General features: G+C 38.7%; 1 protein-coding gene across 7 annotated transcripts in view; it reads left to right on the top strand.

Moving 5' to 3' along the window:
- Positions 1-7,064: 7,064 nt before the first annotated feature.
- reln (reelin) overlaps positions 7,065-21,703 on the top strand; it is a 156,547-nt gene continuing 141,908 nt past the window's right edge. For all 7 annotated transcript variants that reach the window (XM_044125997.1, XM_044125996.1, XM_044125992.1 and 4 more), the window contains exon 1: positions 7,065-7,573. In XM_044125997.1, coding sequence (XP_043981932.1) covers positions 7,321-7,573 — 253 coding nt within the window. In that variant the 5' untranslated portion in view covers positions 7,065-7,320. The remainder of the gene's footprint in view (positions 7,574-21,703) is intronic.

Raw genomic sequence — 21,703 nt, 5'->3', positions numbered from 1 at the left:
AGTGTTATTCTCTTTTAAATTTGTTTTGTATTTGCAACTTTTTTTTCCCATACGTCACACAAGTATAAGCGTTAATTTTCTGTGTGGAAAAATAGAAACCAAAACCAAAGACAGAGGGTATTTCACTTGATTTTTAAAAGCTGATGTCAAATGTTGATTGAAGAAATATTTAGCTGTTTGAGTGACAAGTGAGGATTTGTTTCGCAAACACATCACCTCCATGGACATCAGCACTTCATATAATATTATTAAAGTCTCAATAAAGGTGTCGCTTTAAAGGTGGCCTGTTATGCTTAGTTAGGTCTATGGGCTATCCAAAACATTTTAATTACATTTTTGGACAAAAATCATTCTTAGATAATGAGATTTTAATTTTAAGCTCCTTTCAGAATAAGCTGTCACTTTCAATCCAAAGAAACTGCTGCTGGCCACGCCCCCAACTCAACGTTTACACTCAGGTGAAAATGGCTGCCAACTGTTGCGCAATAACACAACCGCACATCTTAGAAAAGCATTAGCAGAGCTTCCTGCACAACCAACAAGATGTAGCATGTGGTTTCTGGATGATAAGTCAACAACAAAAAAACTTGTCTTTTCCAGCAACCATTGTACAGAGGATTCAGTGGTAAAACCAGCTGACCAAACGTGCTGGAGCTCCGTTTGGGTTGCTAAGTAGCGTGCTGGGCTTTGCTGGGGTTGTTATAGCTGCCAGTGCCTGCTGATATGTGATGTTATGTTCTGAAAGGTTTTTGAAACAACACATTTTCCAGACACCAAATACCATTAACCTACTGCAAAAAAGCGGTTCGGTGATTTTGTTTTTCTAAAGCGCTTGTTCTGTTTTTAGAAGCAGTAGAAGCCCAAATAGAAATATGAAAATGTGCAAAATGAAAATTTTGCATCATACGTCCAATTAAATTAAATATTTCCTGTTTTGGGGATGAGGAGAGGGAGTTAAGTTGTGGTGCGGTCAGGACAAGGAAAAGCACTGTTACCAACTTAACTTTGTTGCTATTGTCAGTGACCTTTCAGATCCCCTCTGGTGACATTTTTTTCAAAAAGAGGGACCAGCGACAAATTTAGAAACACTCTTCTGTCATTGGAGACTTTTATCGTGACACTACATTCACAAGTCCAACTCCTGACTCACCACCAGGGGGCGTGTCTGTGACCCCAACCAAGCCGTGCTGCTGTTAGCAATAGGAAAATTTGACTGCAGTAGCTGCCTTTCCACCCAAAGAGGGCAGCATTAAGGCAGTTTTAGGTAAAATAGTGCAAAATGAAACAAATTTACATGAAAATGACAATTCGCACAAAATTGTCATTGCTGGTATATTTAGACAATATGCCAGCAAAAACAAAGTTACTACTGATTTGAGGTTTAGTTACATTAAATGAAGAACATTCACTCTGATAAAAGTCTCAAATTGAACTTCAAAATACCTTATATATCTTTCACCTTGAGCCTAAAGCAGAAACTACATGAAGGAATCCCTTGGATGCCAGTGAGACACAAAATAACTTATGTTCTCTGACAAATCTCTCTTGTGATTTAATACATTTAGTTTAATTAAAAGTCCTTAATTAAGTGGCGCTGTAGCCTCGCTGGACCGTGTGAAAGCGGAAGAGAAGCGATAACCTCAGATCTCCGTCTTCAGTCTGTGCAGACAGGACCACCAGTCTGGCCTTGTAAAGCAGCAGGGGAGGCCATAAAGAGCCTCTGCAAAGCTGGTGCCATCAGTTCACTGTTTCTTGATTGCTTTTCCATTGACGCTCTCATTACAAGCATCCTTAAAATAGCTTGTGCATGCATATAAATTATTGCAGTGAAGGAAAGCTTAACTGTGGAGCAGAATCACATTCACTAATATTTTGGTGTACTGGAACTGTCACTACTTAACACTGGGACTTATTGTATTTGGAAAGTACTGTGGTGATGTAGTGGAAACCTCTAAAACTAAAGAAAAGACTGAGGTTGATCTGCATTGAGCCTTTGGATACCTTTAGATCTGCTTTGGGGGGTTTAAACTGTTGAACCGCTGATTAACACAAGATTTTTTGTTTTTTTTCTTTCGCAAATTGCTTTTTGGGGCTCAACTTATAAATTGTTTATGATTCAACAGAGTAAAATATAAATAATTGTATCCTTTTTACAGGTTTTTAGATTTTGATTAAGACTATAGAATATTAGATTTGTGTTCTTGTGATTTATATATATCATTATTTAGGTTTATAATATTTTCTCACGCCACAAAAAGGCTGCTTTCTCTCTCTGGATGGTCTTTGAGAAAAGATAACAGACTTCTGTTTTGCTAATGAATAATAAAAAAGTATGTTGTGTTTCTGGGTATTAAATACAGTCTGGATTGAATACATGCATACTTTGTGAAACCCAATGGAACAGAAAATATTGTGGTTTGTTTCTTTAAGCTTACTGGAGGTTTTCTTTGGAACTTGGTGCTTTTCCTTCTTTCACCCAGATATTTGAAGAGGTGTTTGGTTTTATTCCTCTGACCTGTGAATCCTTAATACCAATGGTGAGCAGATGTCTTCACAAACAGCAAAAAAAAAAAAAAAAAAAAGATTAAAAGTTGGACCTTTTTACTTGCAGCCTTTTACAAAGACATCCAGTCTTGTTTATTTTAGTCTGCAGTGTCGTATCTGCTGTATTGCTTGAGCAGCTCTGGTCTGTTGTGGTAAAAATCAAATAAAATAAAAATACAGCACTTATGATATGGGTCTGTTTCAACTCAACTATTTTTTGTGAGTCCTGTCTTGTATCAGGATTTAAAGAATAAGATCTTGGATCTCATGGTTGCTCTAAGCTAACCCATTTAACAAACAATCACCTAACTTGAAATTGCCCCACAATAACACATCTTAATGTATGCAACCTGAAATGAAAATATTAGTCTCTTAACTCAGGTATTATTGTCTTTGGTGCTGTTTTGTAAATGTGAATGGCCACGACAAAACATGGACAGGTCTATTTGGGGTGTCTGTAATTATTTATAGATTCTGAAAGTGTCCATAAGCTTTCCAATGATGTCAAACACAGGAAAATCAAAAAAGAAATGATTGTAAAATTTGTGCATTCATGACGTTTTAAGACTATTTGTATTTTAGAAGCATAATAAACAAGAAAATAGAGTTGAGTAGCTTTGGCAGAAACAAGAATCCTCTTCAGTGCTATTAAATATAAACATCATCCACCCATTTCTATCAATTGTATTTAAATAATTTAATCCTTTTTAATTTAATAAAAATAACAATAGCTGACGTGTGAGCAGACTGGAGTCCTACCTTTCTCGGTACAGAGCCGTTCAAAAGAACTGAATCTCTAGTGACGACTCATCAATATGACTTGACTTACTCTGATCATATAAGTATTCCTGCCGTTGGTTTCTTTCCACCAATGTCTTCAATTTTTCTTTTGAGTGATCTGGTTTTAAGCCAGTTATCCATTATTATTTTTAAACACAATCGTTTGGTAAGCTAGCTGTGGCGTCGCACTTTGAGCTGACGTCACGGCCAATTAACGGCCGTTTCCATGCAGTACTTTGCCGACCACTAGGGGGCACCCGCGGAGCAGCAGAAAGACTAAGCCTTAGAGATAACAGTGAAGTTTCAGTCAAGTCCAGGTTAATGCCACTAACTCAATTCATCCAACTATTTATTTTTTAGCTAATTATTTACATTAATTTACTTAAGACTTATTGTGTGGAATAATTTGTAAGATAAAAACTGGATGTTTCCTTTTCCCCCCAAATGGTTTTGGGAATTGTGTGCATGTTCAATTTTGTTATGGGACTCTCCCAGGGAACAAGTTATACAATAAATGCAATTTCTATATTAGGAAAGCCTTGAGATTCCCCACAATAAGCAGGAGACAGCCTCTAAACAGAAGGATGTCTAGGAGTCCCTCCTGACTCAACCTCAGATAACTTCACCAAAATGAATGGTTGGAAAAACTGGAAGAAATTTTTCCTTTTCTCATATTTAAAGAGTATGTGTCATGTCCTACAGAACTTTACTGAAAATCAGTAATAAAGCATCTGAAGTACAGTGAAAAGACCTTATAAATAAAATATCACTTAAAAGAAATTGGACTTTGTAATTTATCGCCTTAAAGTTGGGCCTCTGTCTCTTTAAGAAACTCCTCCTCTTTCTAAAACTTGGCCTTCTGAAAGTTGTCACAATGTCGCACCTCTATTAATTCTTTGACAATGTTTTTACCAGCGTTGCACTGAGAAGTAGCTGCTCTAATGAGCTCAGTTCCACCAGGTGTTTGCTAATTACTGCTGGCTAGTTTGAAGGAGCCGAGTCAGAGGGCTGCTCTGTGAAGTGGAAGCTTGGAAACTGAAGCTCTGAGCCTTGAAGGCAGGGCTAGGTCCAACCAGGCGTTTTGGACAGCTGAATGGTTGCCATGGAGACTAAAGAATTTCTCAAACATGCATTAAACAATCAAGGCAACACCCTAGGAATGTTTTTGATGAGGGAATCACATTATAACATGATTTAAAGCTAAAAAAAAAACAACCCCAAAAAACAATAAAAACTAGATATACCATTTTGGTTGTTTAAAACCTTTTTATTCAAACATAGGTGCTAATTATCATAACATAAAAATATAAATTGTATAATTTTTACTTCTGAATCCAACAGAAGCAGCATAAACATGATGATAAAAACACAAGATGCATTTGTAAATGTGCAGACTGGAATTTGTTTGAGCAGGATTCCGGTGCTGGAAGCATCTGGCTGAGCTCTCCGGCTGCAGGTCGTCCAGACTATTTGGACTGTGTGCAGCTTTGTTGGTTCGGGAGTGTTTATGTCTGTAACTGAACAGGCACTGAGCCACATAAATGCCTCAGACAGCGAAAGAGAAATGCCAGAGTGTATGTTTTGCAGTGTTAACAGCAAGTCCTTTAAAGGGATCCATGATTAGTTGTAACAATAGACTTTTTTTGGGAAATATTTAATTTAGATGTTAAAAATAATACAGTAATAATGTCAAAGACTGTTTAGTTTGTGTACATTTTTATAAAATATTGCCACACAAACATCGCCATGTTGTTCACGCTGCAATGCATTCTGCGTAAATCATGTCTCACGGTTCGACTGCACTAGCACCGCCCAACCAAAGCAGGGGTGAGTAACGTCTTTAAACCTTTTCAAATTGAACTGGAGCATGTTGAAATCGATGGGAATGTAGAAATCATTCCCAGAGGTGATGAGGAGGAGGAGGTCCAAACGGAGGAAGAGGACAGAGTTGGCCGTAGGAGTTGGTGTTTGCTGCTGCTGCCTTCAGCTTTGTAAATGAATGAATGAATGAATGAATGACACTTACCTTTGGTTGGACTGTGTGGTCCAGTGAGTACTTCTACAGCTCTGTGTCCGGTTCGATAACAGCTGTTTAGGGTCCGGTCTCCTGGTCCAATGCCACTGTTGCAGAACTCTGTTAACACTTAAAGAGCTTCCAGTGCTGTCTGTCTGATGTTTCTCCCAGCGTTCTTTGCTCCGTTGGCAACAGGGTTTAGGCGCTTTGTGGATAAAATCTGTCGGCATGGTATTTACTTTTTAGCTTTTTAAAGTAACGATCACCTGTTAGAGCCTTTGTAAGTTTTGCTCGCATAAATTACTGAAAGTGTTCTGGAGAGAAATGTTGAGAGCACAAATGTAGGTACTTAGGAAATTGTGTTCCGATCCGGATCTCTACCACTGTGTTCTTCTTTTTTTTCTTGTGGGAAGCGATCCAGATTCAACTCACTGGGGTTTTTTTTATTGTTTTTTTTTTATATTATAGCCAATAGTGACACAGTGTGACATTATCTAAAATGACACCAGCCAAACACAATATAATAAGAAAAAACTACTCAGGTAAAGTTAGGCTTCCTGTGTTTACTCTGTAGATTCCAGTACAGAATGGACCAAAACCTTCATCAACCCAGCAGGTGAAAAGATGGCAACCTCCATCGGTGAAAAATATAACAAAAGATGTAAATTTTTTAAGTAATTATGAGTTTTAATATATCACAAACCACTATTTTTTAGTTAATAGGAAAATTACAACATATTTAGGCCAACATGTTCAACTAATAAGTGGATCCCTCTAAGCTCCATGTTAATTTATTTAATGTGCCTTTCTCTGTAGCTTTGTACCACTTGAAGGAATTGCATTGGAGACATTTTCTTAGCATTTGAGAATCCACAACGTCTGTGCAGAGAATATCAGTCAGAGGTGGGGTTAGGTGGAGGGAGAGTGTATCACTTACACTCAGCGCAAGAGACAGATGAGCAGAGAAAGAGAGCAGCAGATGAAAAAAGCAAGTATATGTTACTCAATTACTTATCCCCATCATTTGGTGGGCTGAGGAGAAAGCAGCTTTAAGGCTAGTGTTGCACTCAGTCGGTTTGATTAATGTAGAGCAGAGCGGTGGCACACGCAGCTCTGAAAAAGTTGGAAAACAAGGTTCTGATGGAAAACCCAGGCAAAAAATGGCAACAGAGGAGGAGAAGGAAAAAACCAAACTGAAGATTTCTGAGGAGAGAAGGAGGCGTACGGGGTTTGGGAAAGAGTGAGAGTGAAAGAAGGGAGGGGAGGCCGAGTGGAAGAGCAGCAGAAAGGAAGAGGAGGGAGGAAGGAAGGAGGTGTGATAGTGGGTGGGAGAGGAGGAGACAGTCTGGTGGATGGGCAAAAAGACAAAGGAAGAAGAGCGGAGTGACGGGGATCTGTCAGAGGGCTGCTTAGGGATGAAGAAACTAACAGATGCATGGAGATAAGACAGCCAAGCTCTCTGGAGGAGAGCAGCGTGGAGTAACTTAGAGTATTTCACAGAGGTAAAGAGAGGGGGGAGCATGAGATTAGGGAAAGGAAGAGTGATAGACTGGTAGACAAGAGGGAGGAGAGAAGAGCTGGATGAGAGAGAAACCGCACACGCGTGGAGCTCATGTTAGAACGAACGAGAGCCAGAGAGAGGAAGGGAGGGAGGGTGGGAGGAGAGAGGGCAACACAGGGAGGGGGTGAGGTATTTAAACGCCGGAGCAGGACAGCTCAGGCGAAGCTCCGAACTCCCTGAGAGTGGAGACAGGACAGGGGAACAAGAAGCTTCAGAGCAGTTTCTCTGACACACCTAAATATCCCTCACTGAGAAAACACACACACACACACACTCTCACTCTCACACACCCACTTCTGGACTTGGACTCAGCTGTGGACTCCACCACCTGTCCTCTGGAGCTCAACCTGTGCCGTCCACACTCCCAGTCATCACTCCCATCACCTCCAGTCCCTCAGCCGCCCGCTTGGTGAGGGGGCAAATGGCCGTGGCGCGGGCCTCTCTTGGGGGCGTTTTGGGCTGTGTCTTGCTTTCCCTGGCGCTGGGGAGCAGCAATGTGGATTTCGGGGCACCTCCGGCGAGCTTCTACCCCCGTTTTAACCCGTTCTTCTTCCTGTGCACCCACCACACGGAGATGGAGGGAGCCGGGGTGGCGGAGGGCGGCGGAGAGGTGCTGCTGACCCTCCAGATCACAGGAAATCCCAGTTCCTACACGCCTGGACAGGAGTATCAAGGTGAGCACACCTTCTGAGGTGTCCTCCTTTTTGTTGTTTATTCGATTAGATATTGTTTTGGTAAATTCAGAAATTTCCTACATCAATATGCGTTGCTTTTGCTGTGAATTTTCCTGAACGCCTTTCCTTTTTGAAAAATGTAAACCTGAAAAAAATGTGATGATTTATGAGTTTATAAACAATCTAACACCTTCCTGCAGATGTTTTGCTTGAAGCTTCTTTTCTGTATGATTCTGTTTTTGCTGCTAATGGTAACCAGCTTTTATGTAACTGTAATCTGTAGTGATGCTTGTGGGACTCCATGTGTAGGTGGCTCCTCGCAGGAATAAACAACACAAATTCACCAGCTGAATGAGAGCGTAAAAGTTGAGAGTGCAAATAGAGAAGCTGGGCAGAAAGAGTTGTGTTTTCTGATTGCAATAAAAACATGAAAAATGGAGGGTAGAGGAGATAAATGCCACTTTTCTCATAATGATGTGTTTGCACCTGATTCTGGAGATAAAAACAGATTTTCTTTCCTCCCAAACCGGTGACCCGCTGGTTGATAAAGGTCACATTCCCATGCTTCTGTCCCACTAAACTGTGATGTTTAGATTTTAAAAAAGTAATTATATTTTAATCGGAAATAACTGGAATATTTCCTAAAGTTTCACAAAAAGGAGAGGGATGAACAAAAGTCAGCAAACAGGGAGAAAAGGGAAGGAGACTGCCTATAACTGGGGCTTATGAGGAACACGGGCGGGGAGAAATTTAAGTCAGAAGCTGGCGGATGGGAGGGATAGAAAGCACGGAGAGAGGTTTAGATAATTAGCATTAGAAATGTGTTGGACTGGGAGGAGGGAGAGATTTAAACAGGGCCATGGCTGGGATCGGATGGCGTAGGGGGAGATTTAAATGACGATGAGGGGATTGAGCAGATAAGATACAGACAGCGGAGCTTGAGCTGGAAAAAAATTAAACACTTGCAAGCTTCTCACTTTTTCCTCTTCCTCTTGTTTTGTCACATGATCGCAGGTCAATGTCGTTCTTATAGGGTTGTTAATGGGAAATGCAAGATTGCTTGATGAACCAATGTTTTGCCCAAATACTTCATTATCTCTTGTGAGAAATATAAGACACATTGCCTTTTTATCCCTCACTGACTGCCTGTAAACCATGTCAAACTTTTGTATAAACTCTTTACTATTTGGGATAAAGTTGTTGTGTTTCTTTCCACAAGGCTCTCACAATCATTTGCTTTAATTTTGACCCATTCCTCCTGACAAAACTGGAGCCTCTTTTCAGCTCTGTCTGCATATTTTCTGTGGAAATTAGATCAGGATGTTCTCCTGGCTTTGACTGAAGTCACTTTGTAGTAATTTGCTGGTATGCTCAAGGTCATTTGCCATTTGGAAGATCCATTTGTGTCCAAGCTTTAACTTTTTAGCTGCACACCAGTTCACCAGGCTTTACTATAGATTTATTTTTCAACGTAACAATGACTAAACGGCTAAGTTTTAGTTTCCTTACACCAAAGTACTGGTCCCCCAAAATTAAGGCCCTTTTCCCTACATAAATTTGCTAATTGTAATCTAGTATTTTGTTATTTTGCTATCCTTTCTGAATAAAGTTTTATATAAAACAAAATAGTATTTGAGTGAGCTTTTATCAGTCTGATAGAGCCAGACCATCATGGACGTCCATGTTGACGTCCATGATGGACGTCAACATGGACACCACAGCTGAAGAAAACGGTTATAAGAACATTGATTTTGGTTCAAATCGATTTATAAACCTCTATTTGATTGATATGTTCTGCTGGTGTTACCTCAGTCAGCTACAGCAGTCATGCAGATTACATTTTATAATAAAATACGCTACAAAGTGCATATGTAAAAACCATAAAGAAGGGGAATATTTCAATGAAAGAGTCAGTCACGTTCCTTCTTCTCAAGCGTGTATAATTTGAGTTAGCTTGCAAACATACACGATGATACCAAACCGTTGTTAGCATGGCAGCTAACAACACAGTGTGTAAACATACGGAGTGTCAAAAACATACTCACAAACCTTCTAATAGTTAAGAAACTAATTTACAACCGTTCAGGTGAATTTATATATAACTCATATCCGAAGAAGGGGAATATTTCAATTTAAAGCGTAAGTGTGTATTATCAGAGAAGGACGTTTCTGTCCTCTTTACTATGTGCTAGCGCTAGACTCCCCCTGCTGGTTGCTTCCGGCCACTACATCAGCCAAATCAGACCGGATATTAACATATTTAGCCCAAACTGCTGGCAAAACATTAGAAATGTTAACATTAAACTCTGTAATAGATACAACATGCAGTTCAGACCAAAAACGAGTAAATGTACCTCTGAATGGCAAATTAGCACGTTTGGCATATAAGCATGTTTTGATGTAATAATAAAACACTTTTAGACCACAGTAACAGAAAACTTATAAAAATATGTTTTCTTTCTTCTTCCCACTGATTTTGTGTACAGTGATGTCATGGCAAGGAGGTTGTACTGCAGACGAAGGTATAGTTCTGTGAACTGTTTCAACTGGAACCAGTAGCTGGTTTCCATTGACCATGAAATAGCATGAATGGGATTTGCAAAGATAAATTTGCTTATTGGAAGCATGTGAATTTTGAAAAATATTTTGACAAAAAAAAATTTGCGTTAAGATGAAGAGCTGTTTTGGCCGTAACGAAAGAATTTGTTTATGTCGCAAAACTGCAATGGAAAAACGTTTTTTTGCGTTACATGAATCACATGATTAACAACCAGATATTGCCACTGGCACAAACCACGAAGAAGACGACACAGGAAGTAGTTGGAGAATCATGTTTTTTAATGACTTATCACATTAACAAACGTATTTCTGTGTGATTTTAGTTTTGTTTCTAATTGAATAGAAACACCACGATTGCAATTTGTAGTGTGAAATTTGACATTAGCAGAATATTGACAAAGTTTTGCATATGTTTGTGATGGAAACGCAGCTGCTGGCGATGATTCTCAGCAATATAGCTGGTACTTTCAAGGAAACTCTGGCTGAACTGTTTTGATGCATTTGGTTTTGTATTTTTGACACATTTTTGGGGAGGCCTATGGAGTGTTCTCACAAATTATGAGTTTTGCTGCAGTTGCAGAGAATGCAAATTAGTACCACCAAAAATCAAATGTGAATACAAGCCCGATACCAGCACAATTAATTAAACAGAGCTCATTAGCCGTAGCATTATCAACGCTTTGTTACGCAAATTTGATTGATTCAAAAACAAAGTCTGTCCAGTAAGTTAAAAATGTATAAAGCAATGCCTAAATAAAATGGTCTGGTCATGTGACGGATCAGGCACGGCATTTAGAAAATTGCTGCTTCGCCTAAATGAGCTTTTGTATGCCAACATTGCAATTTTGATCCAATATCAATCACTTTATGAGATATCTCCACCTTAGTTATGGATTATATTTGGGTCAGTGTGAGTGAAATAATCACTGAAAGAGCCGCATGTATGAAGAGGGGGATGGAAAACATCCGAGACTGTTGAAGGGTTTTAGAAAAGAGAAATAAAGCAAAACTCTGAAGACAGGAAAAGTAAAGAGACTGGTGACCTCGCAAACAAAAGGCAGGAGGTTAGAGTCTCTGAGAACAGCATGCGCTGTAAAGCAAAAGGAAGATTTGGAGCAGCCGCACAGTAATTGAGTTTCTGACCCGACCTCAGTGCTTCTTGCCTCTCTGTTGCTTTTCAGTGATAAGACCGTGTGTGGGCAGCATTGCTCTGTGTGCATGCTGCAGACATGATTACTGTGTTAAGCTATCAGGATGAAATGACCAAGAGAGGCTGTGTTACTCACAGAGAAATATTTGAGGAGGTGGGTGTATTGGCAGGGTCATGGTGGACAAAATGGAAATAGAAACACTGTGAAGAGAGGATGAACTGCTGGGAAACAGAAGTGGGAGAAATGAAAGGACATATGACGATTTTTGCGCTTGCATTCAGAGTGTAGGGCGAGACCATGTGTCAAACACATGCCGACCTCTCTTTAAGAGGCGAGGCAGGAGAAAAGAGAAGCGAATCCTGACGTCTAAATAATCAAGCAAACCTTTTGAAGTATTTTTGCTGCACTCAGAAGGCAGCAACCTGAGATATATATTTTCCTTTAGCATCTGACCTTTTTTTAACACTGCTGTGGGAATGCAAGACAGCTTCCACAAAGCGGCCGCATGTTTATAAGAAGCAATATCAGAATACAAAACCCAGAGCCTTGTATCTAAACACAGTTAATCACAGGGAGCTGGTTTTCATTCGGTTGTCCTTTGTCCCTCTTCTCATTCTTGCTTGTTTACTTTCACAGGCAAACAATGGCGTTAAAAAGGGACAGTGATGGGAAGAAACAGAAGGAGCCACGATTCCTCAGACTGTTTTAGTATGAGAAAACACGGCCTTTCATTTAGAGCACAAAGTTTAAAAACAAGGACGTCTTTCCTACGTTTAACAGCATGAAATTCTTTTGGAGGAAGCGCAATGGAAAAGACCGAAAGGAAAATGGGATTGCAACGTGGTGTCCTCTGAAGGAGTTGCCAAAAAGAGTTCTGCACAGAAATAAGGCTAACAAGACTGACTCAGGTTATTTCTTATACTTTTAAACCCATTTTTATTTATGTTCACAATGTCAGTACCTGTTTTCACTGAGAGCTGATTAGCTGGCTGTTATTCAAACCTGTGGTAGTTAAAAACCCTTGAGAGAGTGTGTAAGTGGTTGTTCGCACAGCTTTTGTATTTGCATGCTGGGCAAATACAAAAGCTGTGTGCATTTGCTTTTGAATGTAGGGTTATTGGTTAGATTGTAAAAGCAATGAATGAGTCATTCACAAAAGCCCCGGAGAGTTAATACAAGCTCAACGCACCCGTCATTATGGGAACAACATCGAGCAGCATTTAGCTGTTTGTTTCACACTGAAGCAAACATTTACGCAAAACCCTGAAAATTATTGTTACTACTCTTAATAAGAATAATTATACTTGTATGCGTAATTAACTGGGGGAGAGCTAAATTTGTTTTACAAGACCCTTAAGGTCAGAATTAATGAACACTTTTGGAAAAACAAATCAGATTTTCCAGCATCAACAGTTTAAGAAATTTTGTTTTTCCTGAGGTTTAAATATGACAAGGTACACAGGCCCATTTCTTTTAACTTCTCTTCAAAATGGGAAAGAAAAGGGAACATCTTGTTCAAGCGGACTGGAAAATAAACATGTTTACACAATAATGGCCACTTACCTGAAATTCATCTATCTATCAATCAAACAATCAATCAGTCATGTTTATTTGCACTGCACAGTTCAGCAACAAGGCGGTTCAAAGTGCTTTACGTCAGAAAAACACAAAAGTATGAAGTCAGTAGCAGAAAGCGGCGCCTGCAGGATATTATCAGAGGGTACACACAAAACTGTCCCTGCACCTGATCCACAAGAGTGCAACCTCATCTCCAACGTGCATCATGAGAACCAGCAGAACCCTAAACCACACAAACACAGGCCACAAGCATGTAATGCGCTTGGCCCTTAAACAGCGGACCTATGTTTTAATTTTTTTTTTTACAAACTATGCTAAATAATGAAGACAGGAAAGCAGAGTCTACCCGTTTGATCCACAACAGGAGGATGTAGATTCCTGGGTTCAGGAGAAGGTGAAGCAACAATGTTTGCTTAATTTATGCTCTTTTGGTAAAAGTTTTGACTAGATTACCTGTTTAACACGCAGTCGTAGTGCAACGCTCTAGAAGAGCGCGGCAGATGTCACGGTTGGCCAACTGCGTGATCTATCAACTCTTCAGTTTGCAAAACTATAAAAAAACTGTTAAACCAACAACCCCGAGAAAACTGCGCGCAAGGTAAAAACGTCAGGCGGGATCCAAATGGCCGCTTTTAGAACTACAGGAGGCTTCAAACTCCTCTCATTCATTTGTAGCTCAGAGAAAAAACACAACTGCCAAATAAACAAAAGTGAGCTGACCAACAACATTTAGGTGTTGGCGTGCCAACAGACTCACACAGATGTGCGCTACGGACAAGATATTTTGGCACAAAGGATTTTTTTCGTCCACTATGTTGTTGATAGTAAAGAGGGCTAGATAATAAGAAAAGTCCAAAAACTATTCTTTTTTATTTTAATTAAAGGAAAATCTCAAGGTACTCGCAGCGCGTACAGCTGCAGGTGCTACTGATAGCAGACACCACACAGTCGACAATTAAGATAGCTAGTAAACATTACATTTTGCCATCATGACACTTGAAAGTGTTGATCAGTGTTTCATTTATTTTTGTCTACAATAAAAGAAATAAATTAAAAGTTTTAAAGGAGAATTACGTAGATTAGTCCTCTTACGTGAAAAACAAACCAATATGTCTTGCAACGTTGAATTATGTCAATAGAACAATAAACAAAATTTACGAGGTAAATTTATAGTTTAGGAAAAAAAAGGTAAATGCAGTAAAACACTGCATTTATTCAGACAGGTGTTATCTTAGCAGACACCTGGTTACTTAAGACGTTCTGGAAACTCGGCAACAATCAACACAATGAAATCCCTGACAACATGAGTTGTCCAGGACTTCAACAGATATCTGGATGTCACTGTTTGCACTACTTGACCTCTGAAGAGGCTGTTGATTGTATGCCGTCTGACCTTTGTCCATTTCTTGTCAAATCTACATTGTTCAGAGTTCTGCTCCTGATAAGATTAGATTTATTCAGTTGCATTTTAGTCCAGTTTGCATCTCTTATTGTGCATTTGAATCCAAAGACAAGTCAGTGTATCTCATATTGTGCATCAATCATTAGCTGGTAACCCATCAAAGGACTGACCTAGTTTTCATGAAGGGACCCAGAAAACATAAGAGGAACAAATTAAGGGCTAATGGTAACAGATGACCCTCTTGTGAGCGAAAGAAACACTTGTCTTTTCAAGAGCCCAAACCTGTGCATCCATTTGTTTCTGTCTCTCTGCCCCCTGCTGATTTGTCTGAATAGGTCACTTCACAGCACACGGGGAAGTATGTCAAGCCTTGTGCTGCTTGCACTGCATTGCCAGATGTGTTTGAGTCTTTGTGGACCCAAACACTCTCAGAGATATGCCAGTTTCCTTTCTATCAGAGGAGCAGATGGGCGAGAAATGAGAATGGATATTCAGTCGGCATCGTTCCTTTGTCACACATGCCTGCCTGGTCATATGCAGAGCGCTCGGCGTTTAGAGGGTGATCCATCATGACACGGAGACAGGTCAGATGTTCCACCGGCTACACACGGGCGTCTCGATCAGCAGGCTGCTGCAATTATCAATGTAACGACAGGATATGATATGATAACGTGAGGAGATGTCAGGATCTCCGGTTCTTTGAGTTTGTTTTGGGCCTTGTTATTATTGGTGTTCCTTAGTTCTGCCTTGTTTCTATTTCTCTAGTTATGTTTATTTTGTGTGTCTAGTCCTTTTCTTAGTTGCTTTAGTTTTTACTTTGTTTGATTCATTTCCTCTCCCTCGCCCCTTGTGCTACTTTCTCATTTTCTCTCTCTCCACACCTGAAACCCATTAGCTCAGTCTGTCTCAACCTGTAGTGTCCGCTGGTGCCACCTAGTGGTCTGCGAGGTACTGCATGTAAATGACTTCATGTATCGCCGTGCCGTGCGATACATGAAGTTAGCTTACCAACGGATTGAGGTTTAAAATATTAATGGGTCACGTTAACAGCTATTATCGTTTTTATTTAATTAAAAGTGATCTATCGCAGAATAAACACAATAGATAAAAATGGGTGAATAATTCTTATATTTAATTTTTGTTTCTGCCACTGCAATTGCAGTTTATTTTTCTTTTATTGTGTTTATCATTGGAAATTACAATCTACTCTTTTTTTCAGAATTGGCAAATAACTCAAAATGTCCTAGACTGGTTTTGTTGTGGCCAGTCACATTTATAAAACACCACTTCTCATTAGTTAACAGACTAATACTTTCATTTCAGGTTAGGTATATCTAGATTCTGTGTTGTTGTGAGAAGCAATTTCAAGCCAGGTGATTCATGAGTGTTTGTTAAATGGGTTAAGTGGTCATCAGGCTGAAAAAGTTTGAGAAACATTGCGTTAGCTCATCAGCCCAGGTCTTTTGTTCAGCATCCAACCTCCCAGTACTTCATTCTCAGTTCCTCCTTGCTGGTTCCTCTCATTATTCCCTGTTCTTTTCTCGGTTTCCTCCCCGTGTTACCTGCTGTGTTTTCATTGGTAGTGATGGGTTAATGAGGCGTCATGAATTGTTCGATACATTGCCAAACTGTATTGATACTGGGTCACTGAATCCTGACACCTGCTGAACCTTAAAAATCCCTACAGGCAATCTAATTGGTGCTGTCAACTCACACTGATTTGATGACCTAGTTAAACAAAAATATAATTTAAGTCATTATTTTTTTTATATTTTATTGTTTCATATCTTCATTTAAATTTAAAATATCTTTGATACTTTTAGATCCAGTCAATAAATTTTGTGAACATGAATCTTAACATAAAAAATCTAAGTGAAGGTGCTGTGAATGAGGATGCATGTCGACTGGGATTTTATTTCTTTCTACAATTTTTTCATTTAAAAAAATACCTTTTCCTTTTTTGTAATTGAGTCTGTTACATTTTTTGATACAACTTCTCCAGCTGTAGAAAACACACGCTCACATGGCTGATGGGATGAGGCTGGAGGGCAAAGAAAATGTAAGGAAATGCAGAAAAGGTCTGGATAGATTCTCTTTTGGTTGTCCCAGTATCTCATAGGGTAGAGTTAGGATCCATCCATTTGGAACCGCAGATGATCAGAGATTCTTTTGGCAGATGCATCCCGTGGACAGATATGACCTGTCAGTGTCCGTTCGAAACAGTTTTTGTATTGGTCATGTGGCTTTCTTATAGCGAAACGTGCAACGACACAGGGTCTCACTCTATGTGCTTGATGCATCTTTATTCATTGGATTTATGGTTTTTGTTCTGCTCTGGCTCCCTGTGATTTCTATAAGTTTGTCCATCATAGTTTTTTTTATTTTCACTGCATTTCTGCTTTTGGATCCACTATCGAAACACACATCATGACAGGAGAAAGTTTGTACTTTCTCTTTTCCAGGTGCCAATTGCTTGTCTTAAGAGGTTTTTGCATTGATACTCATGGTTGATGTGTTTCTCTGTTGCTTTGGTGCATTTCTCTGAACAGAAAAGGCCAAGTTTCCATTGACCGAAAGTCACCAAACAATGATTTGTGACCCACAACAGGATGGAGTTCCTCTCATCCTACTTTTCATTCCTGAACCCCACTGAGGGATTTTTGTCAGCAGGAAGATGGAAATTATAATGTCATGTAATTCCTGCAGCACTACATGTACAATTTTCCTTAAGAAGATTATCTTATGTTGCCATTTCTATTTTTTTTTACTTTGTTCTTTATTTATTTATATATTTTTTACTTTGTTACTTTGTCTTTTTATTTCTGAATCTGTCAACAAATTACAGTAAAACTGTAAATGTAAATTTTGTCCAGTCTCTTCTCATTGGTCTCCCACATTTACATCCAAACTTTAGCCATAATTTCCAACAGAACACTGTTACATTGACAGCATGACTAAGAAATTACTCGTACACAATGTCTGTCTACTGAAAGGTTCACTGACACAGATATTTAATTTTGCGAGTTGAACTATGGATTTCGAGAAAGACTTTTGCCAGGTAATCAATGTTGCTTTTTGAGAAATGCACTTACTGTTTTGCAAATGTCAAATGATTTGAGAAATGGACCAAATGCAACTGAGAAAAACTTTAAATGCCACGGACATATTTTATTCCCGGAAAACAGATTCGCTCCATCAGAGCATGTAGAATGTTATTTACTTGGTCGTTAAACTGTTGGCTGAAATGAAGCCAGCAGAAAGCCAGGTGGGGTAAGAAGAACTACAAAAACAAAGACAGTGAGTGGACCGCTGCCAGGCAGAGGTGTGCGCCTCTGCCAGTCTTATCTGGGTGAGCAGCAATAAGCTGCTGCTACATTTTTTATTTTCAGTTTCCTCAGTAGAGTCGTCTCCCAGCCAAAACACTCTTAACAAGCAAATGTGAGTTGTGATTTCATTTACTTTTATGAGTGGGCAGATGAGTGGCTGTAAGTACATTCAGGATGTTGGAGTGTGCGCTCGTCTGTTGGGGGTTTGCCTGGTCTGGAGTGCCTCTTCTCTGATAATACAAGCTGCATCAAAGCTCACACTGGACAGCTCACCAGGCCTTTTCCATTCATCTGCAAACATGTTGTACACACTGGTTCATTTTAGGAGATTTTTCCAAATTTGCATCAGAAAGTAAGTCTGTCTTGTGAAGACCCTCCATTACCAAGTGTAAAAGAAATGATTGTACAAATGTCAATGCAGTGCAGCATGAGCAAAATAAATACAGCTCTGGAGAAAACTAAGAGCCCACTTCACAGAACCCCATTAAAAACCTCCTGGTTATTCCACCAAATATTGATCTCTGAACTCTTTGTGAGTTAAGACATTATTATTGTTGCTTCCAAATGGGTATAAACTTGTTTCTTTGCATTATTTGAGGTCTGAAAGCTCTGCATCTTTTTAGTTATTTTGACCATTTCTCATTTTGTGCATATAAATACTAAATTGGTGCTTGTAATTTCAGAGACATGTTGTCAGTAGTTCATAGAGTAAAATAACAATATTCATTTTACTCAAACATAGACCTATAAAACGTAAAATCAGAGAAACTGATAATTTTAAGTTGTTTCTTAATTTTTTTCCAGAGCTGCAGAACCCTAGATGCTTATATTACAGAATTGCTTTCGTTTATCTCCAAAAGATGTGGAATACAAAATGGTCTTTGCTATTTCTTGATTCCTTGGTCTGATTCTGGGTAAAAGAATGAAATATACCTTTAAAATTTTCAAAACTATCTTGGCCATTTGACTGCAGACATTGTAAAAGATGTAAACCAGACCTGCATTTCCCTTGGTTCCCTGAGATGATCCAAAACAGAGAATTTGGAGCCACATCTTTACTCTGGGATTTTCAGTTACAATTTTCTAAAACTGTCTTTCATAAACTCATGTTTCACTGACGCCAATGTGTTTGTATGTGTAAAGGTTTGCTAACTTAAACTCATACACTGCAAAACATTTAAAGGTGGTTTAACTTGAAAATGAATGTCTACCTGCTGCCTTGAAAATGAAATTTAAGTCGAATTTAAGTAGAAAATTATTTTGATTTTATCTTAGAAATTAAAGTTTATGAAGTTGATTTAACAAGAGACAAGTTGTCTAAACATTGTTTTTTGACTTCATTAATCTTGAATTGAGAGTTTTAACTAAAAAACTTCCCTCACCGAGTTAAAGAGCCACATTTCTCGATTATTTTACTCACAATATCAAGTTAAAATAAATACTTATTTTACTTTAGAATAATTTAAACTCTTGTTTCAATCTGCAGGAACAAAATTTCTGATCTGATAATGAATTTTATTAAACATCCCAATGAATTCAGCTCAGAAACATTTAGTGTGAACAGGACATTATCCTCAAGCTTTGCTAACTGAGAATTGCATTAAAATGAACATTTGCCTTCATAAAACACAAGAGTCAGATCAATGTAACGCACTTCCATCTCAGGAGACAAAAACATGCCGCTAAGCATTCTGGGAAATAGTTCACACTGCTGTCTTTTTCTTCTTCCAGTTTTTTTAAGTGTTAACCTAAAAACTGGTTTATTCAACTCTTGGAGGTTTGACTAAATTAATAAAAAGTTAACACAACTTACTGCTGTAAGTTTATCTTTCACAAACTCACATTTAGGTTCAAAATCTGAAACTGGATAAATTTATTTGACTCAAAGAGTAAAAGATAGTAGACAACTAAATGCAGCTCTAATGTTTTACAGTGTGTTTGTTATGCTCATAGCTTTAATTAAATAGCGAACAAATGAAAGCTACTTCCAACGTTTTTGTCCATCAATCCACCATGGGGATATTAACATTGTCTCCTTCCTCATTTTGTAAGAACTGAACCTGCAGTCATCTGTTTCTTTGTTTTGTTTTTTTAAATAAGCGTAACTTTAACTTTCACTTGATAGACGCAAAGGATGCTATATATAGAGGGACCTTGATTTGACTCTCTGAATATCGACCCCTTCATTGTAAAGAGAGCTGTTACTGGTTCTGGCTATACTATGGCACATAAAAATGTGTAGTGAGTGAATATGTCATACAAAATTAATGAACGTCCCAGAATCTCTGACCAGCTTTCAAGTTAGCCCTGCTGCCATGCTCTGGTAAACAGCATGCTCTGAATGCAGGGGATGTTTTGGAAAACAAGAATCAGATATTATCTGAAAAACAGGAACTGAGATATTTCAGTCATAGCGCCACCAACATTGTTGTGGTTACAGTTTATTTGGAGAAAGCCAAACCCTCTGGTGCAAACAAGGTGAAGCAGGGAGGGTGTATCAAAGTCTGGGGTGAGTACATGAATGTCAACAAAGATGTGGAATGCAAAATTGAGAAAAGACAAGCTAAAAGAAATAAGTGAGGAAGATAAAACTCTTACAATATGGCTCCTATCTGATTCTATTCAAAAAATGTTGATGTAAATTTTCAGTGATGCTCATTTTTAATACCCGATTCTACCATTTTTCTTCATTTTTGTCAACCTCTTTTGTACGGAGGACAATTAGGGCCATACTGCAAAACAAAAGTAGCAAAGAATAATATCATATTTTAAGGTCATATTATGAAAATAAAGTCTTAGAATAACAAAGATAAAGTCAGAATATTTTGAGAATAAAGTCTTACCAAATCTTACAAAAATAAAGTTTAAATACAAGAACAAAGTCTTAATATTATGAGAATAAATTTCTCTTTATAATCTCGTAAGAATGTGGTCATACAAGTTTTTTCCAAATGATAGTCTTTATATATGAAATAATTTTTTGTTTAAAACAAACTAGTTTTTTATTCAGTGAAGTTACTCACAGTAGTTGGGAGAAATCATGAATTTTAATCAAATAGTAGGGATACTTCGTAAAAATGAAGTATAAAGTACAGTTAACCTAAAAACTCTGGTTTATTCAACTCTTGGAGATTTGACAAAATTATTAAAAAGTTAACACAAGTTACTGCTGTAAGTTTATCTTTCAGAAACTCACATTTAGGATCAAAATCTGAAACTAGCCACATTTATTTTTCTTAAAGAGCAGAAGATAGTAAACACAACTAAATGCGGCTCAGATGTTTTACAATGTACATAGTGACAGTGATGTTTGCTTTTTGTACATGCGGGTCACTTCAGTTTGGTAAGTCGCTCCTCTTCTGCTGCTCCTGCTAGAGGAAAATGCGCCTCCTCCTCTTTCTGTTTTCTGCTCCTCCTGGCAGCTCCATTGAAAGAAACGTAATCCCTGCTCGGGGGGGCCGTGTGTCGTCTGTGCTGATAGCATTCAGAGGGACTTGTAGAGCCCCAGTGGACCCACTACAGAGGAGGCGGCATGGTGACACTGGATGGGTGCTGGGCCCTCATCCCTTGGCACAGATGGATTAAGTCGAGCCCTGCCCCGCCCCCATTCAGCACCACCTTCCTCCAACAGCCAGGCAGAGGCTGATTATTTATACAATCAACACTCACATGTATTAATTCTCCTGAAATTCCTAATTATTCTGCGACGTTACCAAATTTTTAACCTGAGACCTCATAATATTTAAGTGTCAAATTTGAAGTTAGTTAGGACTAAAATTAAAGACAACGGTGAATTTTAGTCTCTCCTTTTTATCACAAGGTTATGAAATGTAACGTTCTTTAGGTGTTAAGACTGCAGTAAGTAGCCTTTATAAAAAAATGTTTTTACATATTCTTTCAAAACTGCCACTATGTAGTTAGCATAGCCACGACGTCGGCAGGTAAAAACTTTATCTGTAACGTTGTTTCTCTGCCATTTGCACATTTAGCATCGCGTACACAAGCATTACGCCTGAAATGATCAGTACATTGTTGCGCGGGAACAGAAAAGACAAAATAAAATCCTCCATGTCCAGTAGGGGGCTCCGTGAATTGGAAGTTAATTGTCCTTCCA

This window comes from Gambusia affinis, linkage group LG08 (assembly GCF_019740435.1).
Source record: "Gambusia affinis linkage group LG08, SWU_Gaff_1.0, whole genome shotgun sequence".
NCBI lineage: Eukaryota > Metazoa > Chordata > Actinopteri > Cyprinodontiformes > Poeciliidae > Gambusia > Gambusia affinis.
Note: the sequence above shows the minus strand (reverse complement) of the source record. Positions and strands in the feature narration are given on the sequence as shown.